At 37.2% G+C, this 17,526-nt stretch overlaps 3 protein-coding genes across 4 annotated transcripts; all 3 read right to left on the bottom strand.

The window, feature by feature from the left end:
- Positions 1 to 1,564: 1,564 nt before the first annotated feature.
- On the bottom strand, positions 1,565 to 5,852 carry LOC145234014 (acyl-coenzyme A thioesterase 1-like). 2 transcript variants are annotated; one of them, XM_080098788.1, is made up of 5 exons: positions 5,533 to 5,852; positions 5,006 to 5,104; positions 4,763 to 4,863; positions 2,802 to 3,036; positions 1,565 to 2,508 (listed from the first exon to the last, which is right to left on the bottom strand). In XM_080098788.1, the coding sequence occupies exons 1-5, from the start codon at positions 5,699 to 5,701 to the stop codon at positions 1,739 to 1,741; spliced, it is 1,374 nt and encodes a 457-aa protein (XP_079954914.1). In that variant the 5' UTR covers positions 5,702 to 5,852; the 3' UTR covers positions 1,565 to 1,738. The 2 variants fall into 2 exon arrangements, with proteins under 2 accessions (XP_079954914.1, XP_079954915.1); XM_080098789.1 differs by lacking the exon at positions 5,006 to 5,104.
- A 1,584-nt stretch (positions 5,853 to 7,436) lies between these two features.
- On the bottom strand, positions 7,437 to 10,594 carry LOC145233093 (acyl-coenzyme A thioesterase 1-like). Its single transcript, XM_080097757.1, has 5 exons — positions 10,347 to 10,594; positions 9,812 to 9,910; positions 9,567 to 9,667; positions 9,275 to 9,509; positions 7,437 to 8,323 (listed from the first exon to the last, which is right to left on the bottom strand). Exons 1-5 carry the CDS (start codon positions 10,513 to 10,515, stop codon positions 7,554 to 7,556), a joined length of 1,374 nt encoding a protein of 457 aa, XP_079953883.1. The 5' UTR covers positions 10,516 to 10,594; the 3' UTR covers positions 7,437 to 7,553.
- A 5,081-nt stretch (positions 10,595 to 15,675) lies between these two features.
- Positions 15,676 to 17,458, bottom strand: LOC145234179 (uncharacterized). The gene is made up of 3 exons (XM_080098937.1): positions 17,269 to 17,458; positions 16,641 to 17,065; positions 15,676 to 16,599 (listed from the first exon to the last, which is right to left on the bottom strand). The coding sequence occupies exons 1-3, from the start codon at positions 17,456 to 17,458 to the stop codon at positions 15,676 to 15,678; spliced, it is 1,539 nt and encodes a 512-aa protein (XP_079955063.1).
- Positions 17,459 to 17,526: the final 68 nt, after the last annotated feature.

Raw genomic sequence — 17,526 nt, 5'->3', positions numbered from 1 at the left:
ACATAACTGCCAACCTTGTGTGTGACCTGCTTTGACGGTTTCCTTTGTTTCCACACGTGAACCCTAGTTGGTGTTTCAGCAGTATCTAAGTCTGTGGCATATGCATTAAATTTGTTGTGGTGAATAATTTTATGTTATATCAGTTAGATTGTTTGGACTGTATTGCAATTGTGACGTTCTTAATTGTATTTGGTTTAGGGTCCGTTTTAAATCACTGGACAAACACGCGATTAATATATCGATTCAGGAATCCGGCCCGCCAAGTACTTTATTTTCCCATATCAGGCCCGCCGACTGGAGAAGTTGCCCGCCCCTGGCATAGAGGCATGAACAGTAAACAAGGCATTGACAGAAAGGCCTGAAAGTACAATTCAGCAGATTGGAATGCCTTGAAATCGAAAATAAATTACCTACCATGAATAGAAATATTGACTTCAGAATCAAACATGCTTGGGTCAGGATAAACTTTAAAATAAGCCGACATGTTGCAAATATAAACAGAAAGCTGCAACCCTCGAGACCCTTACCCGGCTAATGAACAATTGCAATGCCGCAATATGGACCGCGATTGACAGAAGTTAAACGCTGGCTTTGAGCAAACAACCTCACTACTCGGTCTATCACATCTCAGTGGGTCAGCTTTGTAAATATTTTAAACCGTTAAGTTTTCGTCAAACAAACTGATGTAAAAAATTGACATTTCCGCAGTGCCTTGGTGATCTAATTCGGTTGTTTGGCGCAACGCTAACAAATTAAAGATATGTTTATTGATTTGTTTTTGTTTTGTTTTTCTTTTGCGAGCCTTTCCAAGGTGTATGGCGATTCATGGGCAATGACATAAGATTTTCTAGTTAATAATACCTTAGGAGCGAGCTTAATTCTTGCCCGATATCGACACCAATGTGGCGATTTTAGAATGTTTCATTATCGTTAGTTCATTTTATTGCAACCACGACACACATTTCGGTTGCAGTTGTGTAGGATACCTACCCTGCAGGAAGTGTCGAGCTGCTAGTCAAATAAAGCATGTAACACATACATGTGTTACACCACTCTTTGCATGTTTACAACGAACAAAAATGTTGTTGGCGAATGAAAGAAAGTACAGTGGATTACCCGAATAGAGAACATTAATTCAAACAAACGTAATACAGCTATATACAAGCACCAATATCTAATTTTTACATCGCATATCAGCTATTTTTCAGAATACGTCGGACTGTGTACACACGACGATTTTGTCCTGCCAAGTTAACTACATGGTCATTATAAACCAGCAAAATTTTGGTGTAAAGCAAATTTTGAAACAGAGTAAACTTCTATTAAATTTCAGTGTCACCAAAGTGAGATGTAACAGGTTAAAGTGAAATTTAGTACCACGCAATTACCCTTAATTAAGTACATTCCTTTTTGAGAAACGAATGATTATGTTATGAATACTGTTATCTTGCTCATTTGCCTGTTTTGCACAAATGTTGCAAAAAGGTATCAAAAACAGCAAGGTAAGGCACACACAAGTACCCAAAGATCACACAGTGCTTGGAGATTTTGTGTGAACTTAAACAACAACAAAAAATCAGTTTATTTCGGTTGGTGAACATAGCGACACAATACAACTGAAACAAAACATCAACAAATACAATTGCATATTAACAGTTGTGATTGTTTAACACCTTACAAAAAAAGCAATAAAAAAGTAATAATTAATCACTGATTTTAAAAAAAACATATGCACACTTTACTTCAGATTGTCAGATAAAAAATCAAGCTGTCGTTTCCATGCATCTTTCTCAGCATGACTGTGCATAGGAAGACAACCACCCATGTCAAGGGCAACACCAAAGTCTCCTTGATACATTTCAAAGCAAAATGGAAAATTTGGTGGTTCCAAAATATGACCAGCACCAGGGTATTGGACAATTTCATAATCAGGATGTTTTGATTCAATCAAACGCATTTCTGCAACCATTGCTTGGTACGATGAAGGCACACACTGGTCATCCATACCAGCAATAATGAGGTAGGGAATGGTATGTTGTTCCTCAAAATTGAAATAGCCTGGCAGATAATGAAGCTTTTCTGGTGCAGGTAGGTCGAATGTTCTGGCAAGTTTTAGACGGCCATTTTCATCAAGCTTTGCTGGTTTTATCTCAAATCCAGGATATGTTTTGCCTTTATACTTACAATCTCCAACTACTGTATGTACACTGGCATTTATGCATATCACACAACCAACACCTGGCATTAATGACGCCATTGCCAGTGCAATTGTACCCCCTTTGCATATGCCCAACAACCCAATGCCATTCTCATTTTGAACTTCATTATGTTGTTGCATAAAATTCAATGCTTTTTTAAAATACTCAAGGTCCAGTGTATCCAATAAAGATTTCGGTAAATGTTCAAAACCAAAGTAGCCAAGCACCAAAGCTGCAAATCCATGTGATGCTAAAAGGGCTCCTTTGTATTCCCTGACTCCAGGATAGCCTCCAAACATAGCAATTACACCTAGAAAGCAAGGAAAGAAGAATGTAAACAGGTATTGCTTATAGTTGGAATTATTGTTGAGTAAATATAAGTTGTAATTATGTTAACTAAACAAAACATAAATATGACACACTTCATGAAATGTTTATGTCATAAAATCATTTTTATGTTGCAAATATTCAAACTAGTGCTCTCTCTATTTTGTAAAGCCAAGCATGCTGTTTGAATACCATATAAACCTGAAGGAATGCTGAGCAAATACTGACTTTGAGAGTTGAGACCGCATAAGATGATTGATAAGATTTTCGGTTTACCTGGGTGTGGGCCATTGCCTGCAGGCAAAAACAAAGTTCCTGCTAAACCATTTGACCGAACAGGGATTCGTCTGATACCAGGTCCAAGGATGGGCCGAGGAATGTCAAATTTAAAAATTTCAGATCCATTAGAATTTTTTTTTCTTAAATCCAGTAGGTCCACTTTCCCTTTGTGTAGGGAAAGGTTATAAATAGGTGTTTCTACACTAGTATTTGGATAGCGCAGTGGGCGTTTCTAAAAAAAGTACAAGATTAAGTAACTAGAATAGTGGTTTTCCTATATATTGCCAGTTTATCTATACTACATCATATTTCATGATGTATCACATATACCAGTGGTTCTCAAACTTTTTTTTTGCGACGCCTCTGAAAAAGTTCCGTTGACTTGCAAATAAAAGTTCCATTGACAGCAAATAAAGTTAATGAGGAAAGTTATTATTAAAGTTGTGTTAATTGATACAAAAACTGAAAGCCACGAAACGGAATTATTCTGCAACGCCCTTGGAAACTTGAAACGACGCACCAGGGTTTTGCAACGCACAGTTTGAGAACTGCTGACACATACCATTTACTATATTTATAATGGATATATATTTGGCACCTACATTTTATTGGGTCCCTAACTTTTTCCTGGCACTTTATAACATAATTGTTTCTGCAGGCATAATCTAATGGGTCCCCACACATGTGCATATGCGATTTGGTAACAGCAAAAATAGGGCACAATCATTGTTAAACTGGAATAGTGGTTTTCCTATATATTCCAGTTTACAGAAACTTTGCCATATTTACGCACCATTTATTATAATTGTAAGGGATACATGTTTGATGGATACATTCAGTATGCTACCCATATTTTTGTAGCCTGTTATAACATGATTGTTTTTGCAAGCAACACATATATTTTGAATTCATAACAGGATAAATGGCGCATGCATATGCTAGGTGAGAATTTGAATTGAACAGATGACATTAGTCGTATTAAAGAAATATTTATAAACTTTTGTTTTGTAACAGTCTGTTGAATTATGATTATTTGTGAATTATGATTTTTAATCCGCAAATAGCATTTACTGGCGCCGTTAAGTTTCTACATACCAACAATACTATTGCTTAGCTGGGTTTTTAGGTCACAAACATGTTCTGAAACAGTTTTACACAGGTTTTACACACATTACACAGGTGTAACAAATCGTGCTGCGTTGTCGCTCTGCATTTCAAAACACAAATAAGTTGACCTACATTAACGTTTACAGCGCAATACAACTAACATCGTAACATCTTAATTGCAACCAGTGAGAAAATGGTCAAGTGACGAATGCGTTCAGAGGCATTTTTTCCATGTGCCACTATCGTAAATCACTTTCATTGCTTTAGCTGGGCACTGAGCGAGCACAAATTTGACAAAAGACAGCATGTAAAAACATATTTGGGGTTGTAAGAGTAATTACTAAGCCGACTGCACTGAAATTTTTAACAGCCAACAAGGAGTACCCTATCCACAGCTGTTTAAAATTTCAGAAGGTTAAATCTTGTATTTTTGACCTGATTAACATGTGAACAAACAAACAAACATTATTTAGGGGTAAAGGGGTGAAAATGGATATATACAACTTCAAGTTACAAAATACTTTTAAATATGCTGCAATGTACCAATCAAAAAAGTATGAAACTCCAGAATCATCTGCTTCAGCAAGTATAGCCGTTTTAAAAATGTCATGTTTTGGGTTGCTGTGGGTGAACCGAGGGATCACACGGGGTCAAAATTTTCATGGAACATCTTTAGACCAATATCTATAATGTGTGTAAATTTGAAAAAAGTTTGAACCATTCTTTCTTGACCAAAACGTGGGACAGAATCCACGTTAGACAGAAAAAAGAAAAAACATAAGACAAAAACAATATGTGTCCCCATCAGGGAAGGGGACCCATAATTACTATCAAGCATAACCAAGACTTACTTTTGCTAATGAATATGGCCTCATTGACCAAAACAAACCCATTGGTTCAATTCCACAATATGTTCCACCGATACTACAATCTTTGGTCAAATCCAAGGTTCCTGTCACAAGAAAAAAAAAATACATCGTGATTGTTATTTGATTCAAATCAAGTACATAATAAGAAACTCTGTTATCAATAGTGTCTTGATAAATAAAGCACAAAAACCACACTTTGTATTATATTTAGGTGAACTTCAATACCTGAAAGAGAAGTTCGATAATTTGCTGAACTTTCATAAATAGTATTATTGGAAACAGAAAGTGATGCATACAGGGATATGTCTTCAGAGGTTGGTAAGCCTAGAACAAAAAACATTTCTACTTTTTAGACTGTTACAACAAAATGGTTTTAATTTTATTCGGTAGGGATATAGATATGCCCAATAAACACTAAAATAATACATGTTCATGAGGTTAGGAATAAATAAAGAAACAAACAAACAGACAGATATGTAGGACTGGACTAGGCACTTTTGAAACCTGATGCACCAATGTCTGTCACTTCTGCACTATATAGTGGTATAGGTATCTAGTGACTGGTAAATAATGGTAAGTGTGTGGACTGTGGATGGCGTTCAATTCAAGCCCAAAAGCTAAAAATACTGTATTGCTGTGGCAACATTTACATTCAATAACTTCAAGTACATGACTTAGAATTTATGTTAGTAAACTTTTGTGATGCCTCGAAGTCCTGACGATATTCCACTCATAAATCAAATATTACTAACCTTGAAAACTAATGTTGATAGTTTCATCAATAAGGTGTTGTTCTGGACTTACAGTAACCGAAGGGGATGCCGTGTGTAAACCCCTCACAATTGCAGCACGTTCTTTGCGTTGCAACGGAAGTTTTTGGATTCGAAACCGAAAAATACACTTTGCGTTGTTGCAAAACATATTGCCAGACAAATTTGCAGAAACGATAAACACGAGGCACGTAGAGTACGTGATAAAAAATTCACCAACTGCCGAAAAAGAATAATCTAATCATACTCATGAAATATACATGTGTCTGCGAAACTTCGCAGCCAGTAAGTGTGTCCAAAAAAAGTTTGTTGAACAGTTTAGACGGGGCTTTTTTACATGGGGAATTCCACAAAAATTCTAAACATTAGCATAGAAATCAGGATACTGCTAAATCTAAAATATTAATAATATCAATCACAATATTGTTGACTATAAGTTTTTTTTGTGCCACTTTGCTGCTCCGAAATCTTTTATCTAACAATACCGAATCTATTACATGAATTTACAGTCCGCTCCGGCGGAAAAAAGTCTGCCCTATTTGTCACAATCACAAATGCGTTTGTGCAGTCAAACTATAGCAATGAAATTTTAAACACCTCCTACAAACGATTTAAAAAACAAAAATATACACCAAAATGGTGGAGCAGCGTCAAAAAGGTCGTTCAATGGTATTATTTAAAACTACGATACGTCATAGGGAGAAGTCGTGGAATACAAACAGTCGTTCAAATAAAAGATAGTTTATGTGATTCGTTAAGTGCTGATGTTAAGTATTAGTTTGCAAAATCTGGATATTAACGAGAAAAGAGTAAAACGATGTTACATTTTTCACGCATGTACGTGTTATTAGGACCAAAGGCGTGTGTAAAATGGAATACTTAAAATCCGTGCGATTTCTTTTCGATAAATTCCTCAAAACGAACTTTAACAGCCTCAGATACTTTAATCTAGTCAGGATTTTAATACATTACCACAATGTTTCACAAAATATTAGAATTTTATTGAATGGAATCAAAAATGGGATAAAAAAAATTAATAAAAGAAATCTTGAACATAACGGGGCCATAAATGGAGTCACTAAGATGGCTGAAATGAAAGAAAAATCGAAGAACACTGCAAAACAGCACCATGGCAAATTAAAGCAACAATCGGTAAAGCAAAACACAATAAATGTGAATCCTGTATTGAGCTTGGTCATCAATACGCCTAAATGTCAGTTGGTAAGCTTTACAAATGTTTTAAACTGTAAAGATTTTGTCAAACGAACTGATGTTATATTGAAAAGTTCCATAGTGATGTCCTACTTCGGTTGTTTTGCGCAACGCTTAACAAAATCAATATAATTATATAAATTTATTGATTTTTTTGTTTGTGTTTTTTCTTTGGCAAACCTTTTCAAGTTGCATGGCGATGTATGGGCTTAGGCACAAGATTCTCCAGTTCATAATACTTTATCAATGAGTTTAACCTATGTAATAACAATTAAAACCTTTGTTTTGTGGTTCAAGAGAGCGCTTAATTCTCGCCTCATGCTTGCACCAATGTCGCGATTTAAGATTGTTTCCGTTTTGTAAGTTGATCACCTGATTGCAACCACCCATCCACATTTCAGTTGCAGTTGTGTAGGATGCATACCCTGAAGGAAGTGCCAATTAAAACCGATAGTCACATAAAACATCCGACACATACATGTTAGGAAACTCATTTTAGCATGTTTACAACAAACAAAAATGTTGTCGGGTGACAGTAATTCAAGCATAGTAGATTAGAGTATTCCCGTAATACAGAGCAATAACTTTGTACAAACGAAATGTAGCGCTATGAAAGCCTCAATACCTAATTTTCATGACATGCGACAAATCATAAAAAACTGCATGAATCGTAACATAAACGACAATAAATAAAATTGCACATTGAAAATAGGGATATAGGAATAACACCTTACAAGCAATAAAAAGTTAACGATTAATTCACTGATTTAAAAAAAAAACATTTGCACAATTTACTTCAGCTTGTCAGATAAAAATTCAAGCTGGCGTTTCCATGCATCTTTCTCAGCATGGCTGTGCATAGGAAGACAGCCACCCATGTCAAGGGAAATACCAAGGTCTCCTTGATTCATTTCAAAGCAAAATGGAAAATTTGGTGGTTCCAAAATATGACCAGCACCAGGATAACGGACAATTTCATAATCAAGATGTTTTGATTCAATTAAACGCATTTCTGCAACCATTGCTTGGTACGGTGAAGCCACACACTGGTCATCCATTCCAGCAATAATGAGGTATGAAATGGTATGCTGCTCCTCAAAATTGAAATAGCCTGGCAGATAATGAAGCTTTTCTGGTGCAGGTAGGTCAAATGCTCTGGCAAATTTTACGCGACCATTTTCATCAAGCTTTGCTGGTTTTATCTCAAATCCAGGGTATGTTTTGCCTTTATACTTGAAATCTCCAAATAATGTATGTAGATTCGGATTTATACATACCACACAACCAACACCTGACATCAATGATGCCATTGCCAGTGCAATTGTACCCCCTTTGCATATGCCCAACAATCCAATGCCATTCTCATTTTGAACTTCATTATGTTGTTGCATAAAATTCAACGCTTTTTCAAAATACTCAAGGTCCAGTGTATCCAATAAATGTTTGGGTAGATGTTCAAAACCATAGTAGCCAAGCGCTAAAGTTGCAAATCCATGTGATGCTAAAAGAGCTCCTTTGTATTCCCTGTTCCCAGGATAACCACCAAATATTGTAATTACACCTGGAAAGCAATTAAAAAATCATTTAAAGAAGCAGAAAAGCATTCCCTTTAGTTGCAATTGATGTTCAGTAAATAAAACGTAAAAATGGCACATTACAAAAAATTTTTTTTGACATTAAAACGGGTGCTTGTTTTGTTAGGCCATAAGCATTGTATTTGTAATACTAGAAAAGCATGGGTGTCCAACCTTTTTTGGCAAAGGGCCGAATGCGGTTTACGAATGATTGCCCGGGTCACTTGAGTGTTTACTGCTAGTTTGTGATCTCAGAAACGGCTGCCTTATAGTTTTTATTTAAAATCGTCACACCGAAATTCTAATCTTAGATTTTTGCAATTACAAGAACAATAAAACACACCAAGATATAGTAAAGGCAATATTTGGTGACATGGATGTTGTAGCAATGCGAAGCGGGTTTTCCATAAGGCTGTCAGAAATTACTGATTACGTGTACAGGGGGTTTGAAGTCACATGTCCACCTTTCTTGAGAAATTCTGTTAGCGTTGCTAGCTTTTTGCTTTCTATTGGACATAATCTAAATCACTGCAGACTTTGGAAGAAATTTCGCAGCCAAATGCGTTTTGCGCCTCCTCTGATATCAGAAGTACCCTAATGAAGCAAGAAATATTACTGATCAAATTTTAAATCACGAGAAAGATTATTGACGTAACAATGTAGAAATTGTGATTCGTAACAATGTGCATTGTGATGCAATAAATACAACTTGAACAGCTGTGCATAACTCTATCAGCAAAGAAATACAAACAATAAATGCCATTTTTTTTCGAAATAAAAACTCCACTTAAATTACGTAGGCGATTAACTTGATAAAATAAGTCGCTTCGAAAATACCCGCGGGCCATTCAGAACCTTCCTGCGGGCCGCAAAGCTGAGCAAATACTGACTTGCCAAATTAAAACCGCACAAGATGATTGATAATATTGTTTGTTTACCTGGGTGTGGGCCATTGCCTGCAGGCAAAAACAAAGTTCCTGCTAAACCATTTGACCGAACAGGGATTCGTCTGATACCAGGCCCAAGGATGGGCCGAGGAAGGTCAAATTTTAAAATTTCAGATCCATCAGAAGTTTTTTTTCTTAAATCCAGTATGTCCACTTTCCCTTTGTGTAGGGCAAGGTTATAAATAGGTGTTTCTACACTAGTATTTGGATAGCGCAGTGGGCGTTTCTAAAAAAAAGAGCATAAAAGATTGTGGAATTACTATCACGCATAACCAGGACTTACATTTGCTAACGAATATGGCCTCATTGACCAAAACAAACCCATTGGTTCAATTCCACAATATGTTCCACCGATACTACAATCGTTGGTCAAATCCAAGGTTCCTGTCACAAGAAAGCACAATATACATCATAATTGTGATGTGATTTACATCAGTACATGATATCAAACACGTTTGTCAACAATGTTTTATTGACTATGAAGCACAAAAAACACACTTTGACTTTTAATGAGGTAAACTTCAATACCTGAAAGAGAAGTTCGATAATTTGCTGAACTTTCATAATAGGTATTATTGGAAACAGAAAGTGATGCATACAGGGATACATCTTCAGATGGTGGTAAGCCTAGAAAAAAACAGCTACTTTTAGACTGTTATAACAAGGTGCTTTTATTTGATTCAGTAAATTAAAAATAGTAGGGTGTGTATATAAACTCCATAAACACTGAAATAATATATGGTCAAGAATTTAGGAATAGATAAACAAACAAACAGATATGTATGACTGGATTAGTCACTTTTAATACCCACACTAATGCACCATGATGTACTGATGTCTGTTCTGTCCTATATAGTGGTATCTAGTGACTGGTAATAATGGTAAGTGTGTGGATGGCAGTCAATTCAAGCCCAAAAGCTACAAAAACTGTTGCGCTGCAGTCGCAGTATTTACATTCAATAACTTCTGATACATGACTTGAAATTGATGGAAAAAAACTCCTGTGATGCCCTCAAGCTCTGGCGGTATGCCACACAGCACACACAGAGCAAATATTACTCACCTCGAAATTTAATGTTGATAGTTTCATCAATAAGGTGTTGTTCTGGACTTACTGTAACCGAAGGAGAAACTGTGTGTAAACACCTGACAGCTGCAGCAACTTCTTTGCGATGCAACGAAAGTTTTTGGAATCGAAATCGAAAAATAGACTTTGCGTTTTTGCAAAACATATTGCCAGGCAGAAATTGCAAAAATGATAAACAATTGGAACGTAGAGTGCGTTAAAAAGATTTAACAGCTGCCGAAGAAAAATAATCTAGCTAAGCTCATGAAACACGGACGTATTTGTGAAACTTTGCTGTCTGTATGTGTGGCAAAAACATTTTGTTAAAAAATTTGGCGGGCCTGTTTTACATAGGGAATTCTACAAACATTAGCATAGAAACCCGGATACTGCAAAATCTAAAATATTGATAATATTCATCACAAAATTGTTCTACATAATAGTGATGCACCGAAGTAACTTTTTTGGAAATTCGGCCGAAATCGAACTTCTTGATTGCATGGAATTGATACCTAAACTTTCATTTTCGCCAATACGAAATCCTAAATAAACTATTTGTTGTATCTATAAAATACGAGTAACGTTGTCGGCAAAATATTACAAGTTTAGTAGGCTAAAGCTTTCGCATTGTAAAAGTGATTTTGGTTTGTCATAGTTGAGTTTACTTGCATCAACAGCACAAAGTTCAGTTGAAGACATCCACAAGAACAGGATTTTGGGAATATTCGGTTTCGGCCCTTTTGTACCTCTAAGTAGCTCCGAAATCTTTTATCTAAACAATATCGAATATACAGAACACTTATCAATTTACAGTCCGCGCCGGCGGATCAAAACGTCTGTAACGGCAACATACCGATACCCGCCATATCGTATAGCTTCACCCACAACAAAAAGCACAGCCACGTAATAGCTACAGCAGGCTAGACAAATAGCTTCCGGTACATCATAGAATTTACGCGGCTATTTTGGATTAGGCTTTAAAATTGACAAAGTGTTTGAGTTTAACGGAAAACGCTGGGACTTTTACTAAAATTCGCGCGCGGGCCAGCTGCCCTTAATAACCGGCCAAACCAAAATGGCGGCCCGAATTTGAGCCTTCCGGCGGTCAGACATATACTAGGCGAAAAAATCGAGTAGAAAAAATTTATTAGCCGTCAAACATAAGTTGGTCTTTTCAGAGCTAGGACATAGAGTTGGAAGTACGTGTTTATGAAATATTACCTATACCAGGGCTTCCCAAACTTTTTTTATCGCGACCCCTTTCAATCTCTTTAAATTTTTCGCGACCCTTCAAGGATAATATGATAAACAGTGCGAAAAAACGTTTGTTGTATTGATTGAAACGCCTAATTGGAGCGAAAACTAAAAACAACCTACCGGTACTCGGAGTCGACTACTTTACACGTTCAAACACCGATAACGTTTACGTGCTTTAGCCTTAGTTTCTGAAAGATTGTTTTGCAAATGGGCACTTGTCACAATTTCTTCGTGTGGTTTGAACGTTTGCTGTGCGTCGAGAACATACGCACGTTCGTAAAGGACGATTTACCGAGTCGGCAAGTTTCACAACGATTTAGGTTTTAAGTAATTTGTTCGGGCGGAAAATAAAGTAATAGCAATTCAAGTTTCAAATCATGTATTGTTGACGCATAAACTGAGCTCACCTTGGACCAAGTTTAGGCCGTTGCAGTGCTTTGCAAACGGATATTAAACACTGCTTAGAACTCGTAAATTTATTGCCTATTTTTTATTAGAGAAAGTTATTGCGCCAAAGAATGCTTAAACGTTTGTAACTCTATATATCATGTTTATGCTGCATTAAAATGCCTGTGTATTTCAAAACAATTGCAATTGTTGCGTTTCAACCGACGTCCGTTCGATCAATGGCGTCACTACAAGCGCGTTTGCGCTTGGCTGAAAACGTTTTAAAACCGACGTAACTTGAACAAAGATGCGATTTTGACGTTATACAAAGATAAAGGCCGGGGGGGTGCGGCACCATCACACCCCCGTACTCTGCGCCAGTGTATTGAGTACTTTTTGCACAAATTGGTACAGCTCTCTGCGACCCCTCAAGTTTGTTAAGCAACCCCTTCCGGGGTCGCGACCCCCAGTTTGGGAAGCCCTGACCTATACCATTAAATATTTAAATTAAGTTTTGGATTATTTTATACTTTTGCTTTAAATGCGTTAATTGCCGTTTTCTCTTTAATTACGATTGTATTTGAATAAGACTTTTGAAATATTTGTGTCGCTGATAACCAAATAAACCAGCATCCAAAGATCTTGTGGAGGCCTAGTAGTGCATGGGTGTTATTATAGTGACAAATGAAAAAGATCAAATACGCAGATTATTATCCATTGATTATTATCAATGCCGATTAAAGGAAATCGTATTCAGTCAAAAAGTGATTCTTAAAACCTATTATTCCAGCGGTGTAATAAACTACCTTTTCACGACATGACAAAACAGTTGTACGGGGACACTCCAACAATACATTTAAAGTTTTGCGTTTTTGTTAAACAAACTTTTCGCTGCGTTATAAAGGCTTAAAGCATCGAATACAAGTTAATATGACCAGTGATGAAAATAAAGACATTTTTTACTGAAACAATCCACAAATTTTACCCTCAGTTTTAACAGAGTCACATAGGTAAAAACAACAGATACACAAAAACATGACCGAACAAAATTATGCAGAACACACAATGAAAGCTTATCCAGATGTTTTATAATATTACTTATGATTGAACCGATACTAAGTTATAGTCACTGTAGTATAGTGACTTATATAAATCAGTCTCAGAGGCAGTGGCGGCTCGTGCCTAACAGTACTAGTGGTGCTGCTCCTAGTTTTTAGCCTTAAAAGAACATAAAAACTGCCAATATATAGAAAAACCACCTTTCTAGGTAGCAGCTGTTATTCCAGAAAAACAAAAATACAAATATGAACTAGCAACTGATCGATCCATTGTACGTTATTTTCGTCACGCATTAATCAACATACGTATAAGCAACAGACGGTATCATTTGTGTTTTTCTGTTTACTTGCACGGCGACGGACCAAATACAACAGGAAGTGATAATGTAGCAGGAAAACACACGCCACACAGGTTCGAAACGTAGTAGCGGTTGTACGTAGGCGAAACAAAAAAAAAATTAAAAAAAACATTGATGAAAAAAAAGAAGGTCGGTGTAACAACTCGATGTTTAACAACTATGAAGTTTCACCACAATGTTGTGTATGACGTCACAAACCGTTGTAATGCGTTGGGTAACAGTGAAGTCAACATGCGAAATAATTTACACGTGTTGAAGTAAGCTTGAGTTAGACTACATATAAAAAAAATGTTGAAATATTGCTTTTTGGACCTGTGCAAAACCAGTTGGTAAGTGTTGCTAATTTGGAAAACTTGTTATTGATACCATGGGCGCGCGTGCCCTCCCCTGTATTTTTTCCTGCGGACGCCCATGATTGATACTGGTGTACATATTTTCATGTCGATTTCGTTTATTTAGAAAACCGTATTGCAAAGTGCCTCCAAACCTGGCTAGAGCTACTAACACCATACCTCTCGCGACATCCAAAAGTGTCTAATTTTCGACGGGTGGCGCAAAGAGCACTTTTTTACATTTAACGTTATATCTCAAAAAATGCTCACGGTTAGGGGTATTAACGGTCGGGGTAAGGTATTAGCATTAAAAATTCAATAAAACTAACCCAAAAATTTAGTTACTACTGTAAAAAATATAAAAACTTATTTCCCAACTCTTCCAAGTGCGCATGCGCACAACTGCTTACGTCATGAAACTGGGTGCTGTGAAGCGCACAGCTCCACCATAGATAACTTAATGGTCCAAATACAAAAAATATTTTTTTTAAATGCCGATTTAGGCGGATATTTTGCTTACTATATATTGCGGCAATTATGTTGCTAGAACGAACTTTTCTGGCTGATTTTCAATACTGAGTATGACACAAAATTGCACAAAGCGTAATCTGAAAGTTGTTACAAATTGTTTTTTGGTCACCTTGTTTCATTGGAAACGATTTCACTTAAAGTGTGACGTCCAAAAATTTGAGGACTAGTCACGGCCTAGGCTCACTTTAGGCAAACCTAGGCTAATGTCTTCGTTGGTACCATCATCAGGTACAATGAGTCAGTAATTCACAACTGCCCTCTAGACTGCATAAACTGTGGTTTCCAGTGTTATATTATGGCGATGAAGGTGCAAGAACAGTGCACAAATGACAACAAATACAGTTCGTATCCAAGGTCCAAAACAGTTCAATTGCGCCACAGTAGATGACAAGACTGAACAGAATAGAGGAAACTGAGACATTTGAAACAGTTAAGCAGTTGAGATTTCTGAAGTTCACAGTACCTAGGTGTTTGACATTATGGTGTTGGCTTTATCGTCTAAACATTCAAACAACAATAACAAACGAAAAGTTACTAGAAACACTTCACATAGCTACACATTAACATAGTTGTAAACTTGCTGACATTAGGTTAACACATAAACAATTAAACTAAGCCGATTCTAACTGATTACTGCACTAAGACAAAGAAACTGCACTTTTAGAACAAGGTGTGGCTAAGTCCAAGCACATTTTAGTCACATGACACATTTAGAAGTTAGGATTGGCCCAAAACTAACAAAGACAATGCACTTGGGAATAGACGTAACGCATGGTTGCACTTGGGAAAGGAAATATAGAAATCATATTTTAATATTGTGAATTTGTCCGTAACATTCCGGCCCCAAAAATGTCAGACAGCATGGAAAACATTTTTCAAAACAAAAACGGACAAAGAACAAGGCACAGGATGGTCAGTCACAGGAAGAGCTGTGATTACAAATTTGGTAACTAACCCAAACCAAATCAACCCAAACAAACATTTTCATCCTGGGCTTAAACAGAGTAAAGACATAACTATGACTGAGTAAATACGAAACATACTGACAGGAATAGTATCAAATGCACAGTTTCAAATGCTTCACAATTACAAAATTTGCACCAAATATTGTTCTAAGAGGTAAACAGCAATGACAGGTTTTGGCAAGGTAAAAAACACAGAAAGGCTTAGAAAACAAGACACTTTCACAATACTTGGTTGTTAATCAGTACCGACATAACAATGTTAGGTGGAAGAGGTATTCGGAATGTTGACATTTTATGATGAACACACTACACAACACTGACATACATGATAAGGTTATAAGGCAAGATGAAAGACATATATATAGGTAGTATAGAATTAGCAAGAATGACATGTGAAGAGGCATATATGTTGGTGCAATGAAGAAGAAAGCAGAAATTTAGCCACATTCAAGCAAACACAGCTTTCGAATGTCCCTCATCAAAGTCGAGTCATGGGTTCTGACTCGAACTCTCCGCACCATCCCATCATGATCTGGAAAGACCTCCTCGACCAGTCCTTTGGGCCATACTCCTCGTTTTGTATTGGTATCCATTACCAACACAACATCTCCAACTTTGAAGTTCTTCTCAGGTTGCAACCACTTTTGGCGTTTTTGCAAAGGTGGTAAATAGTCCTTTAACCAACGTTTCCAAAACTGATCACTCCAAGACTTCTTGGTGCCATCTGTCTTGATGATTTGTTCAGGTGGTAATGCAGCTTTGATTCCACCAGCACAGCAGTGATCTGGAAAAGTCTCCTTCAGGTGTGGATGCTTTCCATCAGGAGCTTTCCTGGCATATCCATTCTTAAGCGAGTTTTTGATTCTTTCGCTGTACTTCTGAAACAGTGACTGATTTGCCTTCAATCGCCTCTTGAGACCAAGTAGACGTTTTTCGGCTGTTCCACAGTTGTAAGGCAACTTTACATTCCATTTCTTCCATGGCAGTGCAAACTGATGTTTGCCTTTCCTTTGTACAGTTGAACTCATCATGGTGAGCACTCTTTTGTCCTCCATGGAGAGACAGACATCATTGGAGTGCTCGTCATCAACAAAGTCTTGATCGTTCGTCTTCATAGACATGTCAGGTAATTCATTGTTGTCAATTGTAAAGTTAGCATTGCAACTATCCTCTGATGCATCTAATGCATCAGTGCCAACCAAGGTCCACCCAAGTCCAGTGTGAATAGCTGTTGGCTGTCTTGACTTTCCGGATCGCACTTCCCTAGTGGAATGGGCTTCCTGTTTACCGGCCCCGATGAGAATTTCTACTTCTGCATCAGGTAACCTTGGAAAGTCCAATCCTCTCAGATGAGAATAATGCTTTACAATGTTTACAATTTACAATGTAATGTAAAGTTTACATCTTCCATTGTAGGTATACTGTTCTTCAGTGTTGGTAGAGCATCTACTGTCAGTACATTCTCAATATGGATTGAATCTGTTTCATGAATCCCCTGCAGGGAGAGTCCAACCTCATATCCTTGCAGATCCTTACTGCCACATATGCCATTGAGTCTTCTGGAAACTTGTTTTCCTTCAAGCTTGAGTCGCTGTTTCAAATTTGACGTGCAGAATGTTGTGTCGGATCCCTCATCCAGAAATGCATAAGTCTCCACTACATGATTGGGGTCCTTTCCCCACACATGTACTGGCACCACTTTTAGTCTAATCCTGTCCCTTTCTACATGGGGTGTGGTAACAGTTACTACATATGTCTGTGAGTTTTCCTCTGGACTGTCAGCATTCTTTTCTTTCTCAGTTGATGTACATGTTTTCCTACCCTTCCCTGTTCATCATGTAGAAGAGTATGATGTGGTTTTCCACAAGACTTGCACTTTGTGGAGCAGACACACTCGCTTGCCCTGTGGTGTGGTGAAAAGCAATTAAAGCATAAGTTGTAATCCTTGACTGTTGTCCAACGGTCAAACTATTTCTTTCGCTGGAACTCATCACATACCCATAATGGATGAGGTTTGTTACAAACCACACATGGTTGTGGCTTCTTCTTTTTTGTTTCATCTGGAGGTTTAGCTTTTTCAACATATTTATGTAATGAAGAGCTCTGTGTTGTTTGTGCAGAAAACACAGCATGTTCTTTCTTCTTCTGAGGCTTGCCCTTCCTTGGTTCCCACTCCTTAACTGTATTCAATGCATCTGCAAACATGTTGTTGGAATTCATCACCTTCTGGTTAAGGTACAATGACAGGTTGCTGAATGTCACATTCCCATTCTTTTTGTATAGGGAAC

The sequence above is a fragment of the Phallusia mammillata genome, chromosome 6 (genome assembly GCF_965637545.1).
Source record: "Phallusia mammillata chromosome 6, kaPhaMamm4.hap1.1, whole genome shotgun sequence".
Lineage (NCBI taxonomy): Eukaryota > Metazoa > Chordata > Ascidiacea > Phlebobranchia > Ascidiidae > Phallusia > Phallusia mammillata.
The sequence above is the reverse complement of the archived record's forward strand: the minus strand, read 5'-3'. Positions and strand labels throughout refer to the sequence as shown.